General features: G+C 34.0%; 1 protein-coding gene across 9 annotated transcripts in view; it reads left to right on the forward strand.

Annotated features, from left to right (window-relative positions):
• The window catches only part of LOC108739418 (zinc finger homeobox protein 3), a 339,092-nt gene extending 313,564 nt beyond the window's left edge, over window positions 1-25,528 (forward strand). For 8 of the 9 annotated variants that reach the window (XM_018473313.2, XM_018473315.2, XM_018473312.2 and 5 more), the window contains one exon: window positions 22,003-25,528. In XM_018473313.2, the coding sequence (XP_018328815.1) occupies window positions 22,003-22,649 (647 nt within the window). In that variant the 3' untranslated portion in view covers window positions 22,650-25,528. The remainder of the gene's footprint in view (window positions 1-22,002) is intronic. The other variant, XM_018473319.1, reaches the window with a different exon arrangement.
• The last annotated feature ends 2,127 nt before the right edge of the window (window positions 25,529-27,655 follow it).

Raw genomic sequence — 27,655 nt, forward strand, 5'->3', positions numbered from 1 at the left:
CAAAGGCTGCTAACACTTTTACGATTGCAAAATAAAGTAAATAATCATAATCAACTTAAAAACCAAGAAAAATACTAATGTTCAAATTGATAAACGACAGCAAATTAGTGTAACAGTAGTCTGAATTAGATCAAGTGATATACATATTTGGTTTTTTTGAATCATACGATATCTAACGGTTCGCTCAATTTTCGTAGGCGTTTTCAAGGACTACATATGTCCTTTTTTCACACAATAATTCGTTTAAGTTGTGTGTACAGAGCTGTTATATCACTCCACGGGTTCGGTTCTTACGAATTAAAAATTAATTTGTAAGTTGAAAGTTGTTGTGAATATTTTTATTCAATATTGTTATTGCATCATATTAAATCAAATTAATTTAATTTATTAGTCAACAAAATTGTGATCATATGTATATGTAGATATATATTTTCGTTCCTTTTTACTTATTTTATAGGACTTGAAAAGGTTTCTGCCAAATAAAGGCGAAACGTCGTCTTGGAGTAATAAATAATATTTAACAACAATTATCACTGGAATTTATTTATCTTTTTTATCTTAATTAGATAAATTTTTCTTAACATAGAATTTAAAACTTTATAAGACAATCTATAATTCAACCACAGACTTTTGTTTAATTAAAAATCAGCAATTTTGACACAGGTACAATACCTGTTCCAGTTGGAAATAAACAATTGGAAATTGTCGACGGATCTAAGTGTCTTTACCTGGTTGTATAATTGGTTGCGCATAAATATGTGATGAAAAAATTGGACGGTCTCAACCAGTAAAGAAACGTAAATAAACATAAATTTAGAAGAAAAAAAAGTTAGCGACAATTGTTAAATATTGACCTCCTTCAGACTTATGAGAAATTACAAATTACACATCTAATAGCGTCCTCAATACCACACAAAGACTTTTCCATTTTAATCATGGACAAGCATAAATTTCGGCAAATTAAGTTAACGTCAAATTAGGCCTTACAAAATAGTTAATTACTGGATCCAACAGTTTCAACTCTGATTGTAACGCCTCCACCACACAATAATTCGTGTAAATTGTGTGTGTAATTATGTTAACTGCTGTATCCCTATTAGCTTACTAATTACATTCTATTAAAAGCAGTGGTTCACACTCTAATTAGACGTGACGTCATGTCCGCTTTATACATCTTCTTCCTCCTCCGTTTTAAATGCCATCGTAATTGGCCGTGATTTAGAAGAGTGTGTGCGCCGTATACATTACCCACGTGTTAACTAATAACACGATTATTAGTTAATAGAATTAGGCCTGTGCTTAATATCATATTATGCGTTAAACTTAAACTTACTTGCATATGTACATATGTGTGGATTTGTATACGTTTAGTGTGGGAGTTTAAGAATTTCGTTGTTTTTTTTTGTCATGCTAATTGGATGGTTCATGCAGTAATTTCGTAGATTAGTGTATTATAAAAAAATTCAACATTTTGCCCATTAAAGTGAAGCCTGGTTCCTTTAGGTTCGTATATTAATTAAAAAATTATTTTCAACAGCAATGGATAAAAATATTACTAGGATTTAAAAATGATGTACGTTAAAGACATATAGAGGGTGTTTCTTCTATAAATAGCAAGCTTTTGAGGGTGTTAATTAGTTGCAATAGCGAATCGCATAGTGAGTAAAACAGCGTGGTCGAGAGACAAAAAATTTGTAATCAAACCAGACGAAATTGGAATCCGAAGCCGGTTCTGGGCGGGAATTGGCAACGTATAAAAAATTGCGATAACAATTAAGCAACTACATTGATGAAAAATGTAAACAGAAACGGTTGTGGAACTACTAATAAAGTAAATAGCTTTCTACTGCGCTACCACACATAATAATCTTTAGACGCCCTTTGCGATAACAACTCATTAAATAATTACTTAGTTAATCGCTGATAGTATGCAGTCATATTTGAAGTACACCTCGTTATGGTATTAAATGAAATACTTGTACAACACGGATGATGCAGCTGATGGAATGCGGCATTTCAATGTCGTATTTTCCTGGGTGATCCTACCAGGTCTGGACTGGTCCTTGACTGTACTTTTAAATACGTTTTTTTCTAAAACGGTGGACTTTCGAACCACTAAACATTTACCTCATTTTTTTTTTATGGTGCCAATCACCTCCTGCAAGCTTGCTGCTTATTCCAGAAATACCCTGTATATGACCTCAAATGAAATTTTTTTCACTGCAGGAATGAAAAAAAATTAAATATCTTTCCACAACCCCATAAATCTTTTTTAAATAGACAAAGAATTTCAAAGGTAATTCATTAAAATTTAATGACCAAAACATTTGGATTCATTGTCAGTATTCATTTACCGTTTCTCAGTTGAAAAATTCGATTTTGATTATAACAAAAAAGAGAATACTGACAACTAAATTCGTAAAATTATTTCAAATTATAACGTTTGTTATAAATTAGGCGGCATTGGTCGTGGAAGTTTAATTACACGTACTGTACGATTTTACGCGTCGGCAGTTTGTGTATTAGCGTTCAGGTATACGTAAATAAAATGTTTAAAAGTAATTACGTGGAAGTGGCAAAGTGACGGTTTCTCAGTTAATGGGATTTTAATTATTAAAGAGACAATCGGTACGGAACAGTGCCGAGTGTGGTTATTTCAGCGGACAATTCAAGTGCGCCCTTGACTGACTCTATCATACGTGTACATACATATGTATACAAGGTGGAGCAAAACTAATGTCATAATGAGAATTGGATATCATTTTTTGGTAAAGGTCTAGATGATGGATCGAAAGAGGTGGTCTCCCCCACCACTGTACCATAAAAAGTTCGTGGCGGTCTCACCCCCATAAAAAGTTAATAAATATGCCAATTTTTATACATTTCTAGGCATGTAAATATTTATATAGTCATTCTTAAACAATATTCAAAGGTAAAACTAATGAAAAATACATAAAAATATTGAGAAAGTTATTTAAAACATTATTTAAATATCTTTATCAATAGGGTAGGTTAGGTTAGGTTAGGTTAGGTTATCGGGTTTTGTTCAAGTGACCACCCTCTTTCGATCCCCCACCTCCACCCGCTTGAAAATATTTTTTTTATTGAATTTTATTTGAATTATAATGTATGAAAATTGTCAAAATAATCAACTTAAAACCCCAATAACTTTTTATGGGGGTGAGACCGCCGCAAATTTTTTATGGAGTTTTACTCAGGCGACCGCCCTCTTTCGATCCCCCCTACCCCCACTCCCATCTAACCCCCATAACTTTTTATGGGGGTGAGACCACTACGAACATTTTATGGTACAGTGGTGGGGGAGACCACCTCTTTCGATCCCACCCACCCCCACCCCCTTCGCGTGGGGCCATCATCTAGACATTTACCCATTTCGAAGAAAGTTTATTTGAGGGTGAGAAATTGTTGAAGTTGAAGAAATGATATCGATCAGAAACATCACATTAGTGATTTATTATTAAATACTTGCTTTCAAGACTTACAAGGTCTGTGGTTCGTTGTAGTAAACGCAAGATTTCAAAAAGCTGCAATAGAAGAAATCCAGCACCGTCAAATCTGGCAATCTGGTTAGGCAGTTCAAGCTATCAAAACTGTAGGTCACACCACCTAGAAATTTTGGTGTTTTAAAAACTCGATAGTTTCTCGACCTGTGTAAACCGTTGCTCCGTCCTCTGTTTTATCTGTATACTAAGGTTTTAATTAGGTTTTTTGTTAGGTTACTTTTTGTCCTATTTTGGTTACTTGACAGAAACTCCTTTAAGAGTACTTAAGCACATTCTTCAGTATTAGAACTTGGGGTTCCAAATCAAAGTAGACATTGTCAGCAAATGAAAACGAAATACTTTTTTAAGTTGAATCATATATTTTCTTCCGAACTTGATCAGTAGTTTTCACACGATGCTTACATAAAACAAAGACATATTAGAAGCAGGAACAGGAGTTAAGAGGAGTAGAGGTAGATCTAGATTAGATTACTGTGCACAAATAGTTGGTGGGATGTTCCTGTTTTGGGGAAAAAGTCGAGAGGCGTGTCTAACCAGTCTTAGGTCTGAGAACCTTACGTTGATGATGATGATGCTAATGATGATAATACGTACTGACTATGGATTGATTCTCATTTATTTTACATTATTAAAATGTCTTCTTAAATATATGAAAGTGAAAAAAATGTTAGAGATGCCTGGCTTTAAGTAAAAATGAATTAATTCTCCTTAAAGTACTGACAAACATCAGGAACCAGTTTTATATCAATACAAATCGTTTTCGAATCATAATATAACCTTGTCAGTTTTTTAATTTCTTCCTTCCATAAAAGGCGTATAAAATATGCATACATACAAACGAGCAACACAATTCTTTAAGTCACAATTAATTTAGTACAATTCATTCCTTATATGCGGGTGCTCATTACAGGCGATCAGATATGTACGAGGGTGGATTGATAAGTTTCCGGCCTGACCAAGAAAAAAAAGGTTTTTAAAAATTTTTTTTTTTTATTTCTCAACATAATCTCCTCCAAGGCTGATACATTTCTCATAGCGGTGTTCCAGTCTATTAATGCCATCTCTATAGACTGATTCGTCAAGCTCCTCAAAATAACCATTTACAGCTTCGATTACTTCTTCATTGTCCGCAAATCTCTTACCGCCAAGCCATTTTTTGAGATTAGGGAACAGAAAATAGTCACTCGGGGCTAGGTCTGGAGAGTAAGGAGGGTGCGGCATCAATTCAAACTTTAGATCGTTGATTTTAGCCGTCGCAACGATTGACGTGTGCGCTGGTGCGTTATCGTGATGAAACAAGATTTTTTTCTTCGCCAGATGAGGTCGTTTAATTTTCACCTCGTGGCTCAAACGTTGCAATAAGTCTGCGTAGTATTGACCAGTGATAGTATTACCCTTTGCAAGGTAATCAATGTATATAATACCTCTTGCATCCCAAAAAACAGTAGCCATAACCTTGTTCGCCGAAAAAATTGTTTTTGCCTTCTTTGGAGTTGGTTCCCCTGGTCCAATCCACTGTTTAGACTGTTCTTTGGTTTCAGGAGTGTAGTGGTGGACCCACGTTTCGTCAACGGTTACGAATCGACGCAAAAATTCGCTTGGATTACGCTTATACAATGACAAATTTGCGGTAGAAATGTTTTTTCGAATCAATTTTTGGTCGACTGTTAGCAAACGCGGCACCCATCTTGCACAGAGCTTTTCCATATGCAAATGTTGGTGCAAAATATGTTGCACACGTTCATATGACATCTTACAGGTCTCAGCTATCTCACGCACTTTCAATCTGCGGTCTCCCAGCACTATTTGATGAATTTTTTCGATCATATCTGGAGTTGTGACCTCAACGGGGCGTCCTGAGCGAGGCCCATCAGAGGTGCTCACACGACCCTTTTTAAACTCGGAAACCCACTGCTTAACGGTTGAATATGACGGGGAGGATGTCCCCAGTGTTGAGTCCATCTCTTTTTTAATTTCCTTCGGCGTTAACCCCTTCAAATAAAAGTATTTGATGACAGCACGATTTTCCTGCTTTTCCATTTTTACGAAAACCACAGAGGCGTCTTGTTCAGCGTGCTGTCAAACCTACACTAGCAAGGAGATCGGGCTGAAACTATAGCTACAAGCTATCCAAGGATGGTACTATAGAATGTCACCTCAAGGTAGGCCTAGTGGCGTCATCTCTTGGTTAGGCCGGAAACTTATCAATCCACCCTCGTATTTGTATTGAAAGTTTGCAGAAAGAAACACTGAACTAATACTTTAAGGCTTAAACGACTAAATATTAACTATAAATCCTCACTATTTAATAAGGAAATCTGTTATTTATTATAATTAAAAGTTTTGCATATATGCCTTTTTAAATAAATCTGCCTCAATCAACATTTTTTTATTTCCTGTAAATGTAATTGATTAATCGGTTAATCAGATAATTTAATTAATCGGAATAATGGATTAATTTACCTCTTGTGATTTATATTACTAGAAAGACGTAAAGTATGTTAATTGGAAAGGTATTAAGGTATTTATTACTCCTAAGTCAGTGTGTGATATTTTTTATGTGGTATTTTGTTTTGGGGATACAGGGGCAAAAGATTAGAATGCTTAGATTAGTAGATGATATAGCAGTATTAGCATCTAGCAAGGAGGCGTTAGAAATAGATTTAAATAAAATGGAAGTGGTAACAGTACTGTATGAAAATAAATAAAAGTAAAACAAAAATACTGGTATGCAAAGGAAGAAAAAGTAGGGAAAGAGTGAATATTAAGATAGGAAACGAAAGATTAGAAGAAGTGGCCGATTTTTGGATATCTACGAAGTCAGATAAGTCAGGACAGAAGGAGTAGTAGGGATATAAAGCAGATGATAGCGCAGAGTCGAGTTGCTTTCAATAAAAAGAAATCACTTCTATGCTCGCGAACGGTTAATTTAGAAATTCGAAAAAGGTTGTTAAAGGTGTATGTTTGGCGCACGGCGCTGTATGGGTGCGAAACATGGACAGTGGGCGAAGCGGAAAAGAAAAGATTAGAAACGTTCGAAATGTGATGTTACAGGCGAATGATGAGGATACCGTGGATAGAGAAGGTTAGAAATGAAGAATTAGAAAGAGTAAGAGAACAGAGCGCTCTATAGAAGTCAATAAGAAATAGGTGAGATAGGTTAGTAGGACACCTTGATAGGAAAGAGTGCGTGTCCAAACATTCTTAGGACTGGCAACCTTACGCTGATGTTGATTTTGTTTTGATACATTTTCTAACTTTTTTCTGATAGTGTACAAACAGGAAATATAAAAAATCCACGTATGTACTTTTACATACATTTTTTTTATATAAATTACGATGAATGAATAGATATAATTGCAGGTTGAGCATGTGACAATTGTGTCGTGTGTTTCAAAACTGCTAACCGTAAATATTTTTAAACGATTATGTGCGTCGCATTTGAGACAATAATTCCAGAGAATCATAATTCCCGAAACGGCCTGTGATCGAAATAAATATAGCAATTATTTTCGTGTTTAATTGCAGACGATTCTCTAGCGTGCTCTGTTCGTAATTACGATGAAAAATTAGCAGCTGCCATTATTATTACCTTACAATGGCAAATATTTACTGATTTATACATTACATAACCGTAGGTATTTATACGTACAAGGATTATTTAACAAGTGTTTATTCTGTTTTATTTTTTTTTTGAGCCAATAAACACTACGTATAGATCTATTAAATAGTGACGCTATGCTAATACTAATAAAACATAATTGCAAGAATCAAAATTAATGTATATTATAGTTTCTCTTAAATTTATGAAGAAACCTATAACGTATAGAAAACACCAGAACTGAAATTCTTAGATGTTTATAATAAACGCAACGATTATAATCATTAGACAATTAACAAATGCTATCTTAATCATTCCTGATCGCCTCCTATTCATATTTATGCAAAGTTCCATTAAAACAGGTTTAGCTGTTTCAGAGATTATCTCGCACAAATAGACAGAGAAGTGAGTATGTAATGTTTGTGGGTTTAACTAAATTACTTCTAAGACTGATACCGACAAAAACTATTTAGTTACACTAATGTTGATATATCACTTTTCACTGCGCTATTTATTTCACTGCTATCACTGTCAATTTATTTCTGGATTCACTTCTGCAACGGTCAATTTATTTCTACTTTTCTCGGCGATCGTCTCTTCCTTTAAATACTCTTTTGTTTACTTTCTGGAACCTTCTGAAACATCCGGATAGTTTATTTTTTCTTTGAACTGTTTAACTACTTTCCCAGAACGCAGGTGCGAAACACACATTTACAAATACGGCGCACATGAAGAATGGCGCCCGCGGCTGACCGGTGAATCGATAAGCCGTTCACGCACACGTGTGCCCGATCCCAGACAAACACACTCGTGCTGGCTACAAGTAGATAGACAGACAGGTAGACTCTTCATTTTTATAAAATCTCACCGAAATCGATCCCACCTTTTCGAAGATAAATGTATATGAACAAGCAAACAAAAAGTTTAGTCCGGATAATCTACTCGCCATGTTTGTAAAGTCTCATCAAAATCGGTTCAGCCATTTTGAAGATTAGCCCATTTAATTTTGATTTTGATATCCTCCTTTTCATCACGTTTGCAAAATCTCACCGAAACCGGTCCTACCGTTTCGAAGATAAGCCCACATGAACAGGCAAACAAAAAGTAGCCTTAATTGCTCCTAATAATCTACTTATCATGTTCAGCCATTTCGAAAATTAGCCCATATAAAAAGCAGAAAAAAGATAGCCTAGATTATTCCTGATAATCTACTCTTCATGTTTGTAAGTCTCATCAAAATCGGTGCAGTATTACCCTAGATTAATTACTCTTAACAATCTCTTCTTTAAGTGTGTAAAGTTTTATCGCAATCGGTACTAAATTTCCGGGTTTTAAGCTCAAAAATACGAGGCTTTTAAGTTCCTTGTTTTTATTTTATGTTATTGATGACAACCCTTTTAATAGCCAACAACAAAATAAAACTACTAACTTACAATTGTGGAAGTATCATTTTCTATTTCGTATGCATTGTTTAGAACAATTTTACGTTTAGTATTTGAAATAGATAATAGAGAATCGGTTCGCACATTGCATCCTCCATTTCAAAAACATTCAAGTCATAAGTACTTGTCCTTATATGCCTATCGCTAAGCCCTATATAAAAAGGAAAAACAGTCAAATTAACAAGCAAATTTTGAACCACTTATTATACCACATTTTTGCAACGTACGTACATTTTACATAGCATAAACAATGTACTGGTCTGTATCGAATGTTTGAAATCGAATGATAAACCGTTTCCCTTAAAAATACTGTAAGTAATGTACTTATAGGTATATTGCTCCAAGAAAATAAAAACCGATTCGCTCATTTCTTTCTTTTCATTAATTTAAGACATGTTCTAAAGTACTGACACGCTTTCGTTTATGTTAAAATATGACTACATAGCACATGCGTAGATATATAATAGATACTGTTTACAAGGAAGTAAGTGTCCATGTATACATGTATGTACATACACATATGAATTTACACGTGTTTTTTTTTTCGGTTAAAATGAAAATCAATTAAGTAATAGACTTTTTCACTGGATTAAATTGAATATTAATTGAAAAGCATTCTATCGTTGTTAATCGTAATTAAATGAAACGTAAAGGTTAATATGGTATTTTGAGTATGTTGCAGAACCATTGTGTTCTTTGCGTAACAGAACATTTGCTGTATCGGGTAAAATTAATTAGATATCAGAGGCATTAAGTACTATACTTTCTTACAAAACTACCAGGTTTTTGTGGATACAAATTTAGACCTATTACAGCAAATTGTATTATTAGGAAAATAGGTTGTTATTGGTAATTATGTTGGAAAAAGAAATTCTTCTATTATGTTCGTAATAAATTTATAAATGGAATGAGTTTACAAAAAGATTAACCAACTGTTAAATGTATGTAAGGAAGCATTTTAATTTATTATTTTAATAGAAAAGTTAAATTGAAAATATATAAGGTGTCCGTCAATAAAACGAATTTTGAACTCGAATTTCAGAAATATTTAAATTTAAATTTTAGGTTGTAAAACTCATAATTTTCAATTAATTCCTGTGGGACATGTGGCATAACGTCGAAAAGGATTAACAATAAAGAACTCGAGAAAATATATTTTTGTAGTTATGTAGGATAGGGTAAAAGAGAAGTTGCCCTAAAACCAGACTATCCCACTAAATGGAATTAATATTTGCAAAAGATAAGGTTTCTAAACATTCAAAAGTTCATAGATCCAATTATTGTAAAGTTAGTTTTTGAATTTCAGATTTCCTATTGCCAAAGTGATATTTGATTTTTTGATATAAAAAACTCTAATCTCTAAAAGTAAACCCAATTTTGTTGAATTTTTTTATATACAACTAGACAAATGCTTAGTTTGAACGGTTTAATGTGCACCCCTCATTACTGTTTAATTAATTAATTAAATAAATGCTGAGTAATGTTATTTAACTTAGGTTTCCTATAATTTTATTCAGTTGTATTATCGGTTTTGGATTAAAATTTCAAAATAAATCTGCATGTATACCAGTCGGATAGAAATTTTACCGACATAGGAGTAGTTGGTAAAGACTTTTGTGGCCAGAAGATGAACTGTTGCTGTCCTGATTCGGGTTTAAAGACCGTCGCCGGTTCGAGATGCTGGTTCTGGATCGAAGATGGAAGGACGTCTGAAGAAGTTCGCCACTCATACTAGCGAAACGTTAGGGAGCAACTCAAACTGACGACGGCCTTTAAACCTGAATCAAGGCAGCATCAGTTCATAGGCATAGTATTTTTGAGACAATATTTTTTTTTGTCGCACGAGCGAATATACTTAATGTGAGACACGTATGGAATATATTTATTCAACCATGTCTCTCTGAAAATACAGTGTAAACTCTTACTAACGTCACTCGATTTAACGACAAACTCCTTAAAACGTCGAAACTGCTCGACTTTGGTTTGTTTACATTGTTTTCTATACAATATTACACTCTATATAGCGTCACGCTCACTCTATTTAACGACAACAATGCGGCATTATAAATCATTGAGCAGTACTTTCTAAGTTGCCGAAATAGATAAGAACTGCAGCTGTGTACGTTGTTGAAGAAGACGATCCTGTCCCTCCACCAAGCATCAAACAAGCACTTGATGCAGCGAAAATACTTTTTATATAATCAAATTGATCCAGCAGTATCTCAATTAATGACTAAGATACGTAACAAAATACAATTAAAATATTGGAGCAGCAAAAAACATCAGACGAAGATAACAGGCTGTACGCAATGTATGAATAATAATGTTCATGTGCAAAATGTGTACTATATTGGTAAACGCATATTATTATAGAATAGTAAAATAATATCTTTTATTTTTCTCCATTTAACGACCACTCTTTATAACGTCGAAAAATGTTCAGTCCCTTAAGTGTCGTTATATAGAGTTTACACTGTATCTCCTGTCTGTTTGGAAGCTGTCCTAAACTAAGCGAATTCTTAAAATCGTTTGAATTTGTTGTAGTTATATTTGTTTATTATACTTTTCTTTGTATTATACATATAATTAGTAATCATCAGTATATTTCCAACATATACGAATAACAATGTGAATTAATTTCACACAATAATGAAATAAGTCAAGTTTTTGTTCCTAATTTGTCATTAAGAAGATGCTCGAGTTTAAGAAAAATGGTAAAAAGTCAACATAAACGCGAACCGAGATTGTTTCCTGCTTTTAATTACATCGCGGTTTGATTAAAAAAAAAAAAACTCGCATAAAAAATAAATTGCCTATTTAATTGCGCTCTATGTGGAAAGATGAGGATGTTCCAGTGGCGCAACGCTGCCGAGGAAGCTTTAATAAAACGAAGAAAAGAAAAAAGGCGCAGGACAGCTGTAAACGAGGGCGAGGGTTTCTTAAAATTTACTTTTTCGCTCCGCGAGTTATAATGGCGAGAGGGTGAGGGAAAACTTAGGGGCAACATCAGCAGCAGCAGCAGCCCACTACCGTCTCGCAGTTCGCTTGGGGTGAGATATGGATTTTTGCTTCCGACGCTCTCTCAGTTTTTCTGAATTATAAAATATGTCGGACCTGGAACGTGCGCTTTATAAATGAATCATTACGGGAGAGACTGCGAGGGAGCCAAACTGATTCTTTTTTGTTCGGAAAAAAGCACCGCGAAAAATATATTACGCCAGAGATATCTCAAGCTAGGGATTTTTTCTCCACGTCACACATGCCACCGGGAAGATAATCAACATAACGTAACATACTAAAAAGAAAATAATCTGCCTCCTACACCATCGTTTCCGTAAGATTTATGCTTCACACTTTTAAAGTTTATAATCCAAGATTCATAAAGCCGTTTTATTGGATGTATTCCGCGCAAATTATCTACAATTACTTCTATACTTAAGTAACACGTCACCCATAAGTTGTTCCGATGTTTTCCAATTCAACATGTAACAACATTTTGTGTAAGTGAAGATTGGACGAAAATGGAAATTACTTTTATGGGGAAAACTTTAAACTTAAATAACTTAGAATTCGTAAAACTAAAACCAAAATCAAATATGTAAAACCATAACTAAACGAAAAATTATTACTTTCGGTGGATTTATGAGTGACTATTCATGACTATTTGAAACAACTTTAATATATTCTTTTATTTTAACAAATAATTTTTAACGCTAAATATAAAAAAAAGAAGCTTTACCATTATTTGAAAAAAGGAATTGTCTTTGTTCCTATGTCTGAATAACACAAGGTTGAAATATACAAACTATTATTTTTTCGATATTTTTACTTCTTTCAAGTACTATTTAGTTCACTAGAAGGGTCAATTTATGCGTTGGAGGGAAGGGTAGATACGTTTTCGAGTTTTCACAGCTCTCGCAACTATGTGCACTATTTTCTTTAAAAATCTTGACAATCTCGCGTAATTTCAGTATTTAAGACATTTGTTGCGTTTGTAAATAGAAAAAATTGTGCTTGGAAGTATTATTAAAAACAACAAATGTATCAGATTAAATGAGCAAGACCAAGACTTAACACGCACGACCAAGACCAGGACTGAGACTATATCAGAAGACCAAGACCAAAATTAGAAATATTTGAGCAAGACGAAGACCAAGACCGAATAAGAAAGGCCAGTTTTGGTATGAGTCTTGCTTTGCTCATCACTACTCACAATATTTCGAGATTACAATTTTAGAACTATCGGTTGTAATTAACAGGTTAGCTTCCGGAACTTTTTAAAATGACTTTTATTGTATATTTTCACTAGATGGCAGACTAAACGAATCTACCGCATCAGTTCTGTTGTTCTGAACGCATTAAGAGGGGGAGAGAGTGTTGCCAGACCTAAGGAAATTCTCTAGAGCTAAGGAATTTAGAGCAAGCTTAGGAAAAAGAAGATTTTTATGCAATTTATAATATAATTTAATTCTTGTATCAAATGAATTCTTGACGAACAGTTTTGATTTTAGTCTTGGTTTGCTCATCAATACTCACAATATTTCGAAATGGTAATTTTAGGACTGTCATTGTAATTAGCAGGTTAGCTTCCTGAGCTTTTTAAATTGACTTCTGTTGTATATTTTCACTAGATGGCAGACTAAGCGAATATACCGCATTAGCTCTGTTGTTCTGCACGCATTAAGAGGTGGAGAGGGGGAGAGAGCGTTGCCAGACCTAGGGAAATTCTCTAGAGCTAAAGAATTTAGAGCAAGCTTAGGAAATGGAGGATTTTTACACAAGTTATAGTATAATTTATGTCTTGTATCAAATGAATTCCTGTTGTTTAAGTTACTCGAATTCGAAAATTTCTCTTTATGTTTGTAATTAACTAAAGAAAAAAGGTCTTATATTTTTGTGAGAACTGAATTTGTTGTTTGCAAACTTCCAACTTAACATTTACAATTACCCATGAAGAGGACATCAAACGGTGGGCGGAACGTTACGAAAAGATTGAAAATAAAATATAGCTTTGACCTTAGCAGTTCCGCATGGTTTTTGTCGTAGACACCACCAAGGAGAAAGTGAATTATACTAATAATCAATTATTTTCATCTATATCTATATAAAAATGAATTGCTGTTCGTTAGTCTCGCTAAAACTCAAGAACAGATGGACCAATTTGGCTAATTTTGGTCTTGAATTATTTGCGGAAATCCAGAGAAGGTTTAAAAGGTGAATAAATATGAAAGTTGTTAACAATCTTTCAGATTATTTTTATGTAGATTGATAAATCTTAAGTTTTGTCACAAATTAAATTTCTGAACGCAACCATAATATTTGACATTTGACAATCAACTATATGTAGTTTAGGTCTTTTATTTATCGATTGAGGCAGTACGAAGTCTGCCGGGTCAGCTAGTAAATTAATAATATTCTGAGGAATAATCGTCTTAATCATTTGTAAAGTACATTCATAAAAAGCATGCATGCATCTACTTACAGTTGGTTGCTGCGTACAGTGAGAAGCAAAATATCCTTTCTATTCCGTTTTTTCATCCTTCGTCATCGACCCGATCGGATTTGATTCGACCCATAAATTACTCGTCTTGTTAATGAAATGAAAGATGCGGCAGACAGTGTTGCCGGTAACTGTGTATGTGTGCAAATGCGCAATTAAACGTAGGCCATTAAATCATGCGGTAATTACAATAAATTAGTCAATTGATGTAATTTATTAAAACGGACAAACGCCTATTCTGTACGTATCTGTACGCTTGTGTTCACGCATACTTTGGAATGGTGTTACATACCTAAAATAAGTAGCGAAAACATTGCCAGTTTTGTATTATACCTTTGATGGCCTGCACATTACGGCAGTCCATTTTTCTTTTTCATTCGCTCTTAAATTTTGTATAAAATCAGTACAAACGAATTTTCTTTTTAAATTCTAAGATAGCATTTTTTTTGTAAATAGTCCCACTTTTTATCTATCTAATAAAAATTCATAATACTGTCAGCTTTTATCGTAGCATTACTTATTTCGATCTGGTACTAATTTGACTGCACTATTAAAAACCTGCATGGAGCCCCTAATTTATTCCAGTCCGGCCCTGACTTGACTATTGTAAACGTACATGGAACCCCTAATTTATCTCAGTCCGATTCTGAAAATATTATTTTATTATAATGTCTTAGAAACGTGTGTTACTAATCCGCCTCTGACACGATCATTTTTTTTTCGGTGAATGGTCCCGTGTATTTACTTTATTGAATTCCTCTCTAAATGCAGCTTTATAGAAAAGTGGTAAAACTCTTCGACATTACGTCGTAATTTTTTTAAATAATTACCTCCAAATTTTACTTTTTTACACTTTTCGCATTTATAATATTAGTTAGGATAATAATACAAAATCATGAAGAGACCACTTTTTTTACAAAGATTTTTGGTCTTAAGTTTATACATTTTCTTACTTTTACTTTTTTAATATAAAATACATCCTTGTTTTAACTTGAAGAATTTGTGGAACTGTGACGTAAATACATATTATAAATAACCGTGCCGTTTTAAGTGACTCTAAAGGCTTCACATTATAACACGAGACTGTTTCAATATTGCGTATATCTGTTTTTATTGATTACTTAATGCATGTTGGCTAATTGTGTTATTAATTATACCTTGTCACCTTTTCTGTGTAGCGTTTCATTAAGTACAAATTTTATTACCTAAAGCCAACAAATCTAGATAAAATCGCTCTAATGATCGTTGGTACACCTCCCGTATGCTAATTTCATAGATACCGTTGATGAATGTGAAGGAAAACATCGTCTACAACTTTAATCCGCGAAAACTTTTGTTTATTATATTTTATACCGTGTGTACGTTTATTCAGAAATTCCAAAAAAAAAAAACCAGAATGATGCTGAATATTTAACCATACATGCACACGGTGGTCTAACTCCATTCGATTTTTTGAAGAATTTTTTGATATTTTCAAAAACTGAATGCTAGAATCTCCAGGTGTACTTCGTACTGTCCCATTTCGTACTGTAGCCTATAACATATTTGTCAATATTCCCATTGTGTAATGTTAAAAATATACTGTAATAATTGTAACATTTCTTGTTATTAATAAACAAGAGGTAGTTATCGCAATCAAGTAGGTACCTAGATTGTGTTTCTACATTCCAGAGGATCTAAAATCGTTACAAAACTTGTTAACTAAAAACTTTGGGGTATTTCATTCCCACCAGCCACTAATGCTGGAAATACCGGCTAAGGTAGGGCGGAAGGCCCTCTTCAGACTCCTTTCGGGAATCGTAGGAGTTAGTTAGTTAGAAATGTAGACCCTCTTCAGACTCCTTTCGGGAATCGTGGGAATGGGTAGGAGTTAGTTCAGGTTCAAACGGACGAAATGAAGACAGAAGAGAATACGATATTATCTGCGGAATATTACTGCCCTAGCATTTGGCTAAGTGATCCAAGGAAACCACAGAAAAACTTAGACCAAAGCAGACGGACCAGGAATCGAACCGGTGTCCTCCCGAATGCTAAGCAATGATCTAACCAACCCTCTAAGCCATGCCGCTCGGTAACTTGTTAACCACTTGCTTATCTTTAAATACCTGTGCTATAATCGCATACAATATGATTAAATAATTAAATAATTGAGAAATATGTAAGCATTTATGGTTATGTGCAACATTATCGCATCTCACGCAATTGAAAACGGATTCTTGATTTTATGGAACACTGTACGCAGTTATGAAAGCATTACGACGATTTATCTATTATTGTTTGATCAGTGGTTGAAAAACGACCCAATTAAGGACAATTAGATTTGCTTTTGAGAAAAACACCGAACAGTTAACAGTCCACAAGAATGGCATAATGAACTGAAACAACTAATTGACAAATATCGCCCTAATATTTACTAGAACTTATTAAAGAACTGAAAGGAGACTATAAATGCTGAAGGTTCATTAAGCAACGTGCAGATCTTTATTTGACATCCTCTAAAAGAAGAAAGGTGTACAAAAGTACAGATGTTTCTAACAGATTTTGTAGAAGAAAAGAAAACAATTAGGGCTTGCTTAGAAAATTTACAATATATTGTACACTTTGATTAAATACTATAAAAATTGTTTAATTTTGAAATAAACATATATTTTTCAAAAGTTTTATAAAGTTGTGTACTTGCTTTTTTAATTTAATTCTGATTATTTGAATTTTATCTGCACGATCATGTGAAAAACGCGGTACGAAATGGGAATGGTCACAGGTATACATTCGGGACATGGTACTATTTTAAGGGATAACGGTTCAAAATGAGAAGCTACGAAGTGGCAATAAGTCTCTTTCCAGCAGGACGGAAAGGATTCGGCTAGATACTTTACTAATTTATTATCTATTAAAATAGAGCCTGTCAAAATTCTTTAAAGGGTTGTCCTGTTACGTGGAGAGAGGTACGAGTCAAAATTTGCGTTACGTAAGCCGGAAAGTTGATTATATGTGGCATTGACGGAATAATTCTGTCATCCTACCAACATATAAATGAATTTGCGTTGTTTAGCAACGTGAGACCAGACTTTAATGTTGATTAATTCTTAATTTGAAGGTGAATTAGTATTGTAAATTATAAAATGCCTTTCGTTATTAAAAAGGATTTGATTATGTTCTTTACTTTACATTATGAATTGAAGTTTAAAACTTTCACAGTTTATGCGTTACGTATTGAAAAATTATGAAGGGAGACGGGGTAGGTTAGATGTTTGAGTTCTGCGAAAAGAAAGGGAGTCAAAAATTGAGGAATTTTACGCTAAGTAGTTTATTCGTAGTGGTAGTCCACAATATATATATATCTATATACATCGAAACTGTCCAAGAAGTTAATAATTCGAAAATATATGCGTAAATACAGATAAAAAAAACAAAAATTGGTCTAGATATCCACTTAATTATTATTTTTTTCAAAAAACTTGATCTGACCGATTATTTAACTTACCTGACCAATTATCAGCAGAAAATGATTCACCTAACGTATCTTTTATTATTTTTATCCTTACAAAATGATGTGCTAACATTTTCTGACTACCTAGAAAAACTTTTTATTATCGATTATTATTATTAAATTGTCTATCGCTGACCAATTATTGGGAATAATTAATTTTTTTTTGACCTTTCAAATGAAACAATTGGTTTTTTAAAATACCATGTATAGGGTGTCATCTCGGAGCCCATATGGTTGACATCCTCGTCCTTCTAGTAGAAAGACATGCATACATTGGTAGAAATGAGTCTTTTTGCTAGGACTAATTCCTTGTACAATTGTTGTTCTCTTTATTGTGCTGAAAAATATTCAAATCGCCGCTAATTATTAAATTTTGAATGTCAGTATCTTGCAATTCTACAAATTATGTAGAACTTTTGTAACACCTTGTATGTAATGATAATATGTATCTTACTACATTAGCGGTGATATGGCCAAGAGTAATTAAACATGTCGAATGCTCTTTCCTATTCAGTTAGTAATACGCGCATAGTTGTAAAGAACACATCGAGCATTAAATACTGTAAATGTCACCAAGCCCCTTTAATGTAATAAAACGTTTACGATAGATGGAGAGGCATGGCCTGGAAATAAACAACCGTAATAATAAATGTAAATTTTATCACATTAAAAGGTTCTGTTTAACGCATACAACTTTTTGACTTCACAACACCTTTTAAGAATCATGATAATGCATGAAATATTACTATTTGAGATTTGGTTCGTGGAATTTACATAATTTCGGGGGAAGGGGTACAAATAAATAACGTTTTATTGGTATGCTAATTTGAGTTTTCTTGTAATTTTTGCATGAACGTTCGTCGACCATAAAATCTTCCTGCGTACCTACATAATAGCGTTCATGATGTAATTTTTGCTTCTCGCGATCGCTATTGTCATTTTTGTTACATTAATTTTGTTTTTCTTAATTCTTCCCCATATCATTAACTTTTACGTTTTTCCTAATGACATTGGTAAGTGTCAACAAAAATATGTCACATCATCATCATCATCATCAAAAGATGTCAGTCCTAAGACTAGTTCGACACGCACCTTCACTCCTTCCTATCCTGAGCTAATCTTCGCATTTCCCTAAAACTAGAACATTCCACATCCTTAATTATTTAAGAATAGTAATCTAATCTAGGTCTACCTCTACTCCTCTTAATTCCTGTTTCTGCCTCTAATATTTCTTTGACTACATCTTCATGCCTGAAAAGGTGACCTATCTCGCCTATTTTTTATTGACTTCCATAGAGTTCTGTTCTCATATTCTTTCTAATACCTCTTCATTTCTAACCTCTAACCACGGTATCCTCATCATTTGCCGGTAACACCACAAAGTATGTCACACTTATTAATTTTCTATTCCAAAAATACCTAGTAATCCTGAACAACTCTGTAGTTTTACTATTATTGTATTTTCTATCTTTTCACGATGCCGCAGTCTTCATTATACATAATACGAAAACGAATAGCTTTTCTAATGAAAATTATTTCATCAGTTTTAAGACTTTACTGCTAAGTATAAGAATTTCGTCCTGTTAGGTACTAATATGTTTAAAAAATTAATTGACATCTTTAAGTATCCTTGGTAGAGATTATTTTCTGAATCATCTCTACAAGAAGATCCTGAAGAATGGGGTTTTAGAATGAAATGCTTTCATCTTCTGCTGTTGACATGGTATCAAAATAGTGGAAATGGACAATTTAAAACTCTGTTCGTTGTCAAGCTTTAGTTTTTAATAATGAAAATGTTACTGTAAAAGCTGTTGGTGTTACCACAAACATTGATGGTGTAGATGATGCCAAATTTGGCAGCGATCGTCTTGGGGGCATGGTAATTAATGAAATAATTAGTTAAGGATCGTTGATAGTTAATGAAAATGTCAATACATGGTACCTATGGAAAAGTGACTCTATATACCTCCTGTAAAATATATATATGAATATGATGTAAGGGTTTGGCCTGAAATGGACGCGTGTTATGATGAATCCGACGCGATGTGATCTCGTCCGTCAGGCGTTGCTCTTGTGCTAGACGTCACCGAAATAAATGTTAAGTGTGATCGAGTGGGCCGCGACTTAACTACATTTTAATCAGGCTCAATCAAAGACACAACCGCGATACAAATTTATACAAGGCTGCGTTACATTGGGCTCGTCTCGGACACAGGCGGTCAGCCAAGTTACGACGATAACGTGTCTCGTATTCTCGGCGGAGTAAAATCGTTGGCCGATAGGGCAGAATGTTCAGTTTAATGTATTGACAAGTGTGTTATCTGCTGCATACGATTCTAATGGCGTCCTTTATTTATTTTAGAACGTGTAGAGCATTTTTAATGGGAGGTCGCCGTGGAACTTATGGATTTTAAATACGGACTAATCAGCGTTTCCAATAAGAATAAATTTCCGTTCCATAAAATTGGGAGTTTGTCGTTACAGGCCGCGGGAGTGACGTTGTTATTGGTGCGCTCCGCGGAGATCCGCGTCAAAAATGTCATTCTACCGAAAGGCGACAGTCGTTTGTTTAATTTTATGGACGTTTTTATGCGATTGTTTAGCCGTGGCCTTCTTTAATTTATTTATGGAAGCGATTTTTTTAATGCGCCCACGCATAACTACCGCTTATCTCGCGTTAATTATGCGTTTAAAAATGGTGTCCAGCGATGTCGCTTTTAAGTATAAACAGACATTTCCTAAAAAACTTATGACCTCTTCGTTTGCATACGTTTCAGGTAACTTATGACAGAAAGTATTTTTTACGCCATAACCTCACTAAGGATGATTTATAGGAATGTTAAATGGAAAAAGAGCCTCAGCTCGTCTGATTAATAAATATAATCCATAATTATCTACACCCACATCTTTATAATAAATTTACCGTTAACCTACAAACATAAAGTAGGATTTTAATCAGCAAATTTTCTCATTTATTTTTAATTTAAGTCCTAAATATATTGTTGGTATCTCCAGGTAAATATTGAATAGTCGTAGAAATACAGCATTAATAAAAGAAAGTATAATTATTACATTATATAACAATTCAATCGTTTTAAAATAACGTCAATTTATTATTTATTACACGGCTTACACTTATAATTTATACATACTGTGACAGTTTGGCGTTATAAATTAATACTTCCGAGAATTAATTAACTAAACTACATGACGTATAATTTTCTGCCTGTTCTAACGGTGACATACTTATGCTAATTTGATAGATAAAAAATTGCACACATTGGGTGATATGCATAATGTTGAGTGCTTACTATAGTCTCACATTTTTAAATGTATAGAAATGTGAACAGAATATGAGTGTCCACTCTCTTCGTGAGGGTCTACTTGATGCTTGAATACCGATTTAGATTTGTGTACTTCTTAAGTGTTATAATTACAGTAAAAAAAAGTTGGAAACGTAGGGGCCCCGTGAGTGTCTGACCCACCGATGCCTTTAGACAAACCCCGATCCCCGAAATACATTCTAAGAATAAATTTCAAATCGGAACAACCTAAACTTTCTATAACTTAATTATTAATAAATTATTATTATTGAAAAAGGAAATAAAATAACATAATTAGGTTACCTACAATAATAAGCATTCATGAATAAGGAAAAAAGAAATTGTTATTAGTTCATTCACAAAATAGTGTTGGTGTTAACGTACACTTCAGTTTAGAACATCATGATATGAGAATAGTTAAACAATAAATGCGTATGTTGTAGCAATGCTGCATGGCAAATTTCTTTTAGTTTTTTATTTTCTTAAAATTATCATTAAAATCGTGTTAGTTCGATATTTGATTATTGTTGTTCCTATGTTCTTTAATTCTATCTTTAGGAAATTTTCCAGTTTGTCCTACGTATGATCTATTATTTTATGAATTGAACAGAACTTTGGTCCGAGTGTGTGGTCTGGCGGTGAGTAGATAGTTCGGCAATTTTTTTTTACGTTTTCGTGGAAGAGGGAAAATCTTCAAAAGAAAATTATCTTTCACAATTCAATTTAAGCTGTAATTATTAATTAGTCGGAATTTCTTTAACGTTCTTCTTGCGATGTGCATCGGTGCTTAAAATCTCTAAATCGTTCCCTTTAAAATTTTGCTTTTCAATGCTATTCGGGGTTGAAATTTTGAAGGCCACCATTCGGGAATTCATGTTAAGGTACGTAAAATTGGCAGGCAAATTTCCTTTTTTAGGAATTTGCTTTAATTGAGCTAACGGCGCAGATCAAAGCACAACACATCGACATTTTTCAATCATCGAATATTTATCCATTATGTGTATATTTACATTTACTTCTGGTCTAGTATAAGACCCAACAACTGTTTTTCTCTTGATGACATGATTTTTCACAATATTAAAAGCTGTACAGAATGTACATATCTGTTTTCTTTTGTTTCAGGCGGACCTGGAGGGCTACTATTAGACACCGGTACGGGGCCTTCGTTTCTACCGCTGCCACCTCCTGTCTTAGAGCAGGTGGCCGCGGGTAATCTCGAGCCGGGGGTGACAACCCTTCGGATGAACGAGACAAGTCCGCGGCCCATGATGGATCTGCCCGCGCGAGAAATCGATTTAGAGGTTTGTTTTGTATGTAAAAAATGTCGTCTGGCTTTCCCAGTCGAATCGCATCTCATCAACCATCAGCGTCAGTGCTACAGCGGCAACTTAGACAATCGCGGCGTCTTCCGCATCGTTCAAACCGGTTTTGAGTGCAAAAACTGTCCCCAGGAACGCTTCAAAACGCTCCAGGGATTCTGGAAACACGCGGAGACCAGCTGTCCGCAAAAATTCAAATTGAGTGGCATTAGTTCTTCATCATCTCTGCCTCCGCCGTCGGAATCGCCGTTAAGTCACGAAATGGAAGACGTGGTGAATCAGATCACGTTGTTGGCAGCACGTGCTGCTGCACAAGAGTCCACTCCAGACTCGAACAGGAGCGGTCTGGACTCGAATTCGAACGCGTTCTGTCAACCGCCGGATCCTAAGCGGCGATTCTTGACGCCTGGTGATGTCGCCCAACAGCCTTTAACCAGTGCCGGTCACTGAGATGTGCTCCGAGGACAATACAAACCGCAGCCGGCCACGTAAGACCGTCTTATATATACCTACTCTCTTTTTAACAATCAACCAGTTCCTAATGACGTCGGTGGTCGGTTGAGGATCGTAATCATTTCTGTTTTGTTTCTCGTTTTTATCACTATGTATTTTCTTTTCGAGTTGATTCTCAGAACGCGATCAACAACCACTGCGGCATCCAGTTCCAGAATTAAGGCAAGTCGGACTAATATAAACTAACTATATTTACAGCTGATTTATATTTTTAAATGTTATACCATAAATGTGTCAGTGTAATTGTGTATTTGTTGTATAGTTGAGTAGGTAGGTGCGGTGGTAAAAATATGATTATTTACTATTGACATGATGATTCCTAATGCAACGCATAGTTACTATGACATGAGTGTTATGATACGGGCATAATTATGAATGATCGCAATTGTGTAAATAATTTCTTCTTATGGTTTGAGCTTTCCAACAAATTTATTATTTTATAATGTGGAGTAACAATCTTGGGACAAAGCAGTCTTAAAACGAACATTATGAGATTCCTAACATCTCAATTATTTTTTCATTTTGTCAAGCAGTCTTTAGGGGAAACAAAAAAGAGAAATTTGTACTGAAACGTGATCACTCGTGTTTATGCCTTTTCCGCCTATTTACTTTGCAAATAGTATGGTGTAAATAAGCGTATAATATAGTTTCTACCTATACATATAGTATAGACGTGCAAGCAAGAGTTCCTCTAAATTCTCATGGCCAAGGGTGCGAATTAATCGCTTCTTGGCCTGTATCTACGACAAACAAGGTTCCTAATTCGGAATGTATTCATGTAGATTTATACATGCGGCGCTCTTCGTCTCGGGTCCAAACCCCAATGGGGGCCTCGAGCTACCAATGCGCAAAACAAAAAAGATATTGATAATAAACAAAACAAAAATAAATACTGTCACCCTCATCGCCATCAGCAGGGCCCGGGTTAGTTACTACAAACGGGCAGCCCAGTAAAACAAGTTCCTATTCGTCCGCGGACCAACGAAATTATTTATTTAAGAAACTAATAAATTATTATTAATATAAACTAACTAATAACTAACTAAACGACTACTAGAATCGAGCTGATCCTGCTGCTAATGTTGGCCGCGGACATTTTTTTATTAATGATTATTATTACTATAAATTATTACAAACTTTTATTATTAACACATTATAAGGGTTAATAAGTGAAATGCTGTATTTATCTTATATATGTATATGTATATCAGCTGGTATGAGTGCACGGGGACTCCCCCTCCCCCCCGCCCGCTTCATGGTATTACACGTCGTTCACCACAACTACTGGCACTACTCGCCAGCAGTAAAAAAAAAAATGAAATGAAAAATTGGTTCCTACTAATTACTAATAATAAATAGTAATCGATATGGTGTTTAAGTAATAACATATAGTTATGTTTTAACGTTGGGTTTCACCGGCAAAGTACGTATAATATATAGTAGTAGAAATTATATTTAAAATTTTAAATATTACAGCGTAGGTTACGTATCCAAAAGAACTCAAAATGGGAAATACTTCGGTATGACCTGCCTCGCATTTTAGTGAGTTTATTTGGAACTAAGTGTGATTGTTGATATAAAAAAAAAAAACAAAAGAACGCGATACGCCATGGAGATCGCGCGGTACACGCGCCACGCCGCTTGCCACGCCACACATATCTGAACGCTTCTTTACAACCGAAACGTTTTTCGATCGGACTTTTATTATCAGATAGATGATGCAACCTTCGAAATTTGAGCTGTTTTGAGCTATTCGACTCGTCTTTTCTAAATCGTGGCAGCGTCGCTGTTTGGCCGTGTGACCGCCTGTACCTTCAGGTTTACCTCGCATCTCTAGCAATGCTAAGTGAGTGTGACACGTGGAAGTCAAAGTGCTGCCACCTCTGACGTATTACACGATTATTATTACTATTCATAGTAATATCTTTATTGACTCATTACGATTTTTTAGGCATTCTAATTCTATGTATATGTGTTTCGTTATTCATACAGGGCGTGCATAAACGCTCGACCGAGGTTCCTATTATATTTCATATCGCAAGTTAACTAACTAACTAACTAACTAACTACTACTATAGAATGAAAAATGGTCGTCGCGTTGTTCTTTATCTCCATTTTTTATACAGAAAACAATGAAAAAGATAAGAAACTATTTTATATTTTGGTATATTTGTTATGTACTTTCGACTCGATCAATTGTTACAATCCTCGCGTACTTTCTAACAACCCTCATGCTCTCTAAATTACGTGTACTCTTTTGTTATCTTCTTCTATTATACGTATGTCTATATTTTCCGTCTATTTACAAAGATGCATCCTTATTCACTCCATCCCCTTCTTAATCCGGACCTGCTTCAAGTTTTTATAGCGACGAATCACATGATCAGTGCATAACAAACATTACACTGTCTACAAATCACACCTTTGACTTTTGCTTCGACTAATACAAATTGTCAAAAAAGTCACAATATCAGTTCTAAATACGTCAACGTTCTCAATGTTTTCTGACCTTTTATAATACATTTTGATGATGTTTAGTATTTTTTTTTAATAAATGAACAAAAACGAACGTCAACGAATATATTTTCACGAAAATTCGACAATTGTTTCGGCTAATTAGCCCTAGAGCAGTGCTTCGTAAACTATTTATTTTTACTAATGTATAACGAATCACTTCAAATTTATCAAAGCAAAAATTTTGACCAGTTTCTTTATCGTGGTTCAATAAATCGATGATATTGCTATTCCTACATTTTGTTTTCATTAGTTTTATCAACGCAAAACTATTCTTACATTTTGTTTTCATTGCACTTATTGTTGAAAACTCATTCTCACACGATCTAGTTTAGCGGACCGGCCACATTTTCCATACGGACTGGTGTCGGCCGGTCCACGGACTGATCTAGAATGCAACTTTACTAAATAATTTTAGGCTATTAAATATGTCCAAAGTCAAGCACTTAGTATGGGGCAATTGCGTCCATGGGTCTTTATTGTCAAATATGTTCGTTTAACAACTAAAAATGGTAAAAACACAAAGTGCTATCAAATATCGGGGTGCGTTCTTCAGATTATTCATGCGCTTTCTTGTCTACTAAGCTTTTATGTATACCTAAAATATCTCAAAAAGAAATTATGAACGACTTAATAAAAGAATAACATGATTTTCGTCACATTTTCATCTTTTTATTGTATCCAAGCATTTTTGATATTGAAAACATCAGAAGAATTTTTCAACAAGGTTTTCCGATGAGTAATTTAATTTACTACAGAAAAACATTCCCGTAATAAGCCCCTAACCTGCATAAGTTTTGAGTTATCGTGAAAAAATAAAAAGGTGAACTTTTTCTATTCGATCGCACTCTAATAGCAGTTTGTGATTGTATCATTTTTAAGTGCCGAACTGACATATTTAACAATAAAAACACTTGGACGCAATTGTTCCTTACTAAAACTACTATATTTAAGTAATGAGTAGTTAGCCGAAAAAATTGTCCAGTTTATTGAATCCTTTGACTATTAAAACATGCACAGCCAAAAGTTTATATTTTTTAACAGTAGATAATTAAAATGCAATATCAAATATTCTGTATTAAAAAAGTTAATGCAATATCAATCAATTATAAATACATTCATTATTCCTAAAGTCGTAGACACATCATAAAATTTATGAATGAATTTTTTACGGTCGTTAGTATAGTAAATTGACAATTGTATTAAGTATTCACATCAATTATATATCGATAAAATCTGTGTTTTATGGTTATATTATAACTTATAACAATGGGCATCGTTCACAATGTTTCACACATTTTGCGATTTTTGCGCTCGATTGTGATTTTGTCGCTGCTTCGTAATTTCACTAACTTTTTATCATTAAAACCTTCCCTTTATATTACATCTGCTTTGCATGCATTTATTTTTATTTTTTATTTACGCTGATTGAATTTGTTTTACTGGACCTTATACACCTAGACGTTTTNTTTTTCCACTGTTTTACTTTTAAAGGGTAGCTCGTTTCAAATATTGATAAATCAGTGCTATTCGTCTATTTAAAATTATCTTATTTTTATTCCAAATATTACATCTGCTTTGCATGCATTTATTTTTATTTTTTATTTACGCTGATTGAATTTGTTTTACTGGACCTTATACACCTAGACGTTTTGCGTATATTTTCTGATATTTATAGTGAACGTATCTATTTTTTTTCGATTTAACTTATGTTGCGTCCCTATGTGTTATATTTTGTATTTTAAGTGTAATAGCACAACCCCCCCCACCCCTTGCAACCAGTGCGATATTACGATGTGTTTTGTACAAACGCCAGTGATTTAATTAAAACTTAAACTATAATAATATAAAATATCTATTTTTTAGAGCGGTTGCATCTTTGTAAATGTAAATAGTTAATTATTGTGTAACAATGTAAATTATTTGTAGCTAGTTGACAGCTTCTATTATTGTTAGTTTTGCGTTTACTGTTATACACAATGCGCAGTGTAAGACTTGATTCAGTGATTTAGATTTAAGTATTTTTTAGTAATCTTGAAACCAATAAATAAATAAATAATTTATTTTTCGTTATGTGATGTATATATTAAGTTTAATTCGACGCCTACTTATTAGGAGATCTGTTTTTTAAAATATGATGTACCACAACCGTGTGAACACAATCATTATAATTTGCTGTTATAATGTTTGTTTGCTTTGTCATCAAACTGCTTGCGCATTTTGAACTATTGTACGAATCAAGAAACAGTTATTTAGGGAATGTTTTGGTTTTTTCAAATTTCTGACGCTTATTAGTTTCGATTCATTCAATCAATAAATTGACGATGATCAAGATGAATATTAATAATAATAATAGGTAAATGTTTGTATCCTAAGGCTTAGGCCGCCTCTCAATTTGTGAGTGTATATGAAAGTCAAATAAACGGAGA

This window comes from Agrilus planipennis, unplaced genomic scaffold (genome assembly GCF_000699045.2).
Source record: "Agrilus planipennis isolate EAB-ADULT unplaced genomic scaffold, Apla_2.0 scaffold169, whole genome shotgun sequence".
NCBI lineage: Eukaryota > Metazoa > Arthropoda > Insecta > Coleoptera > Buprestidae > Agrilus > Agrilus planipennis.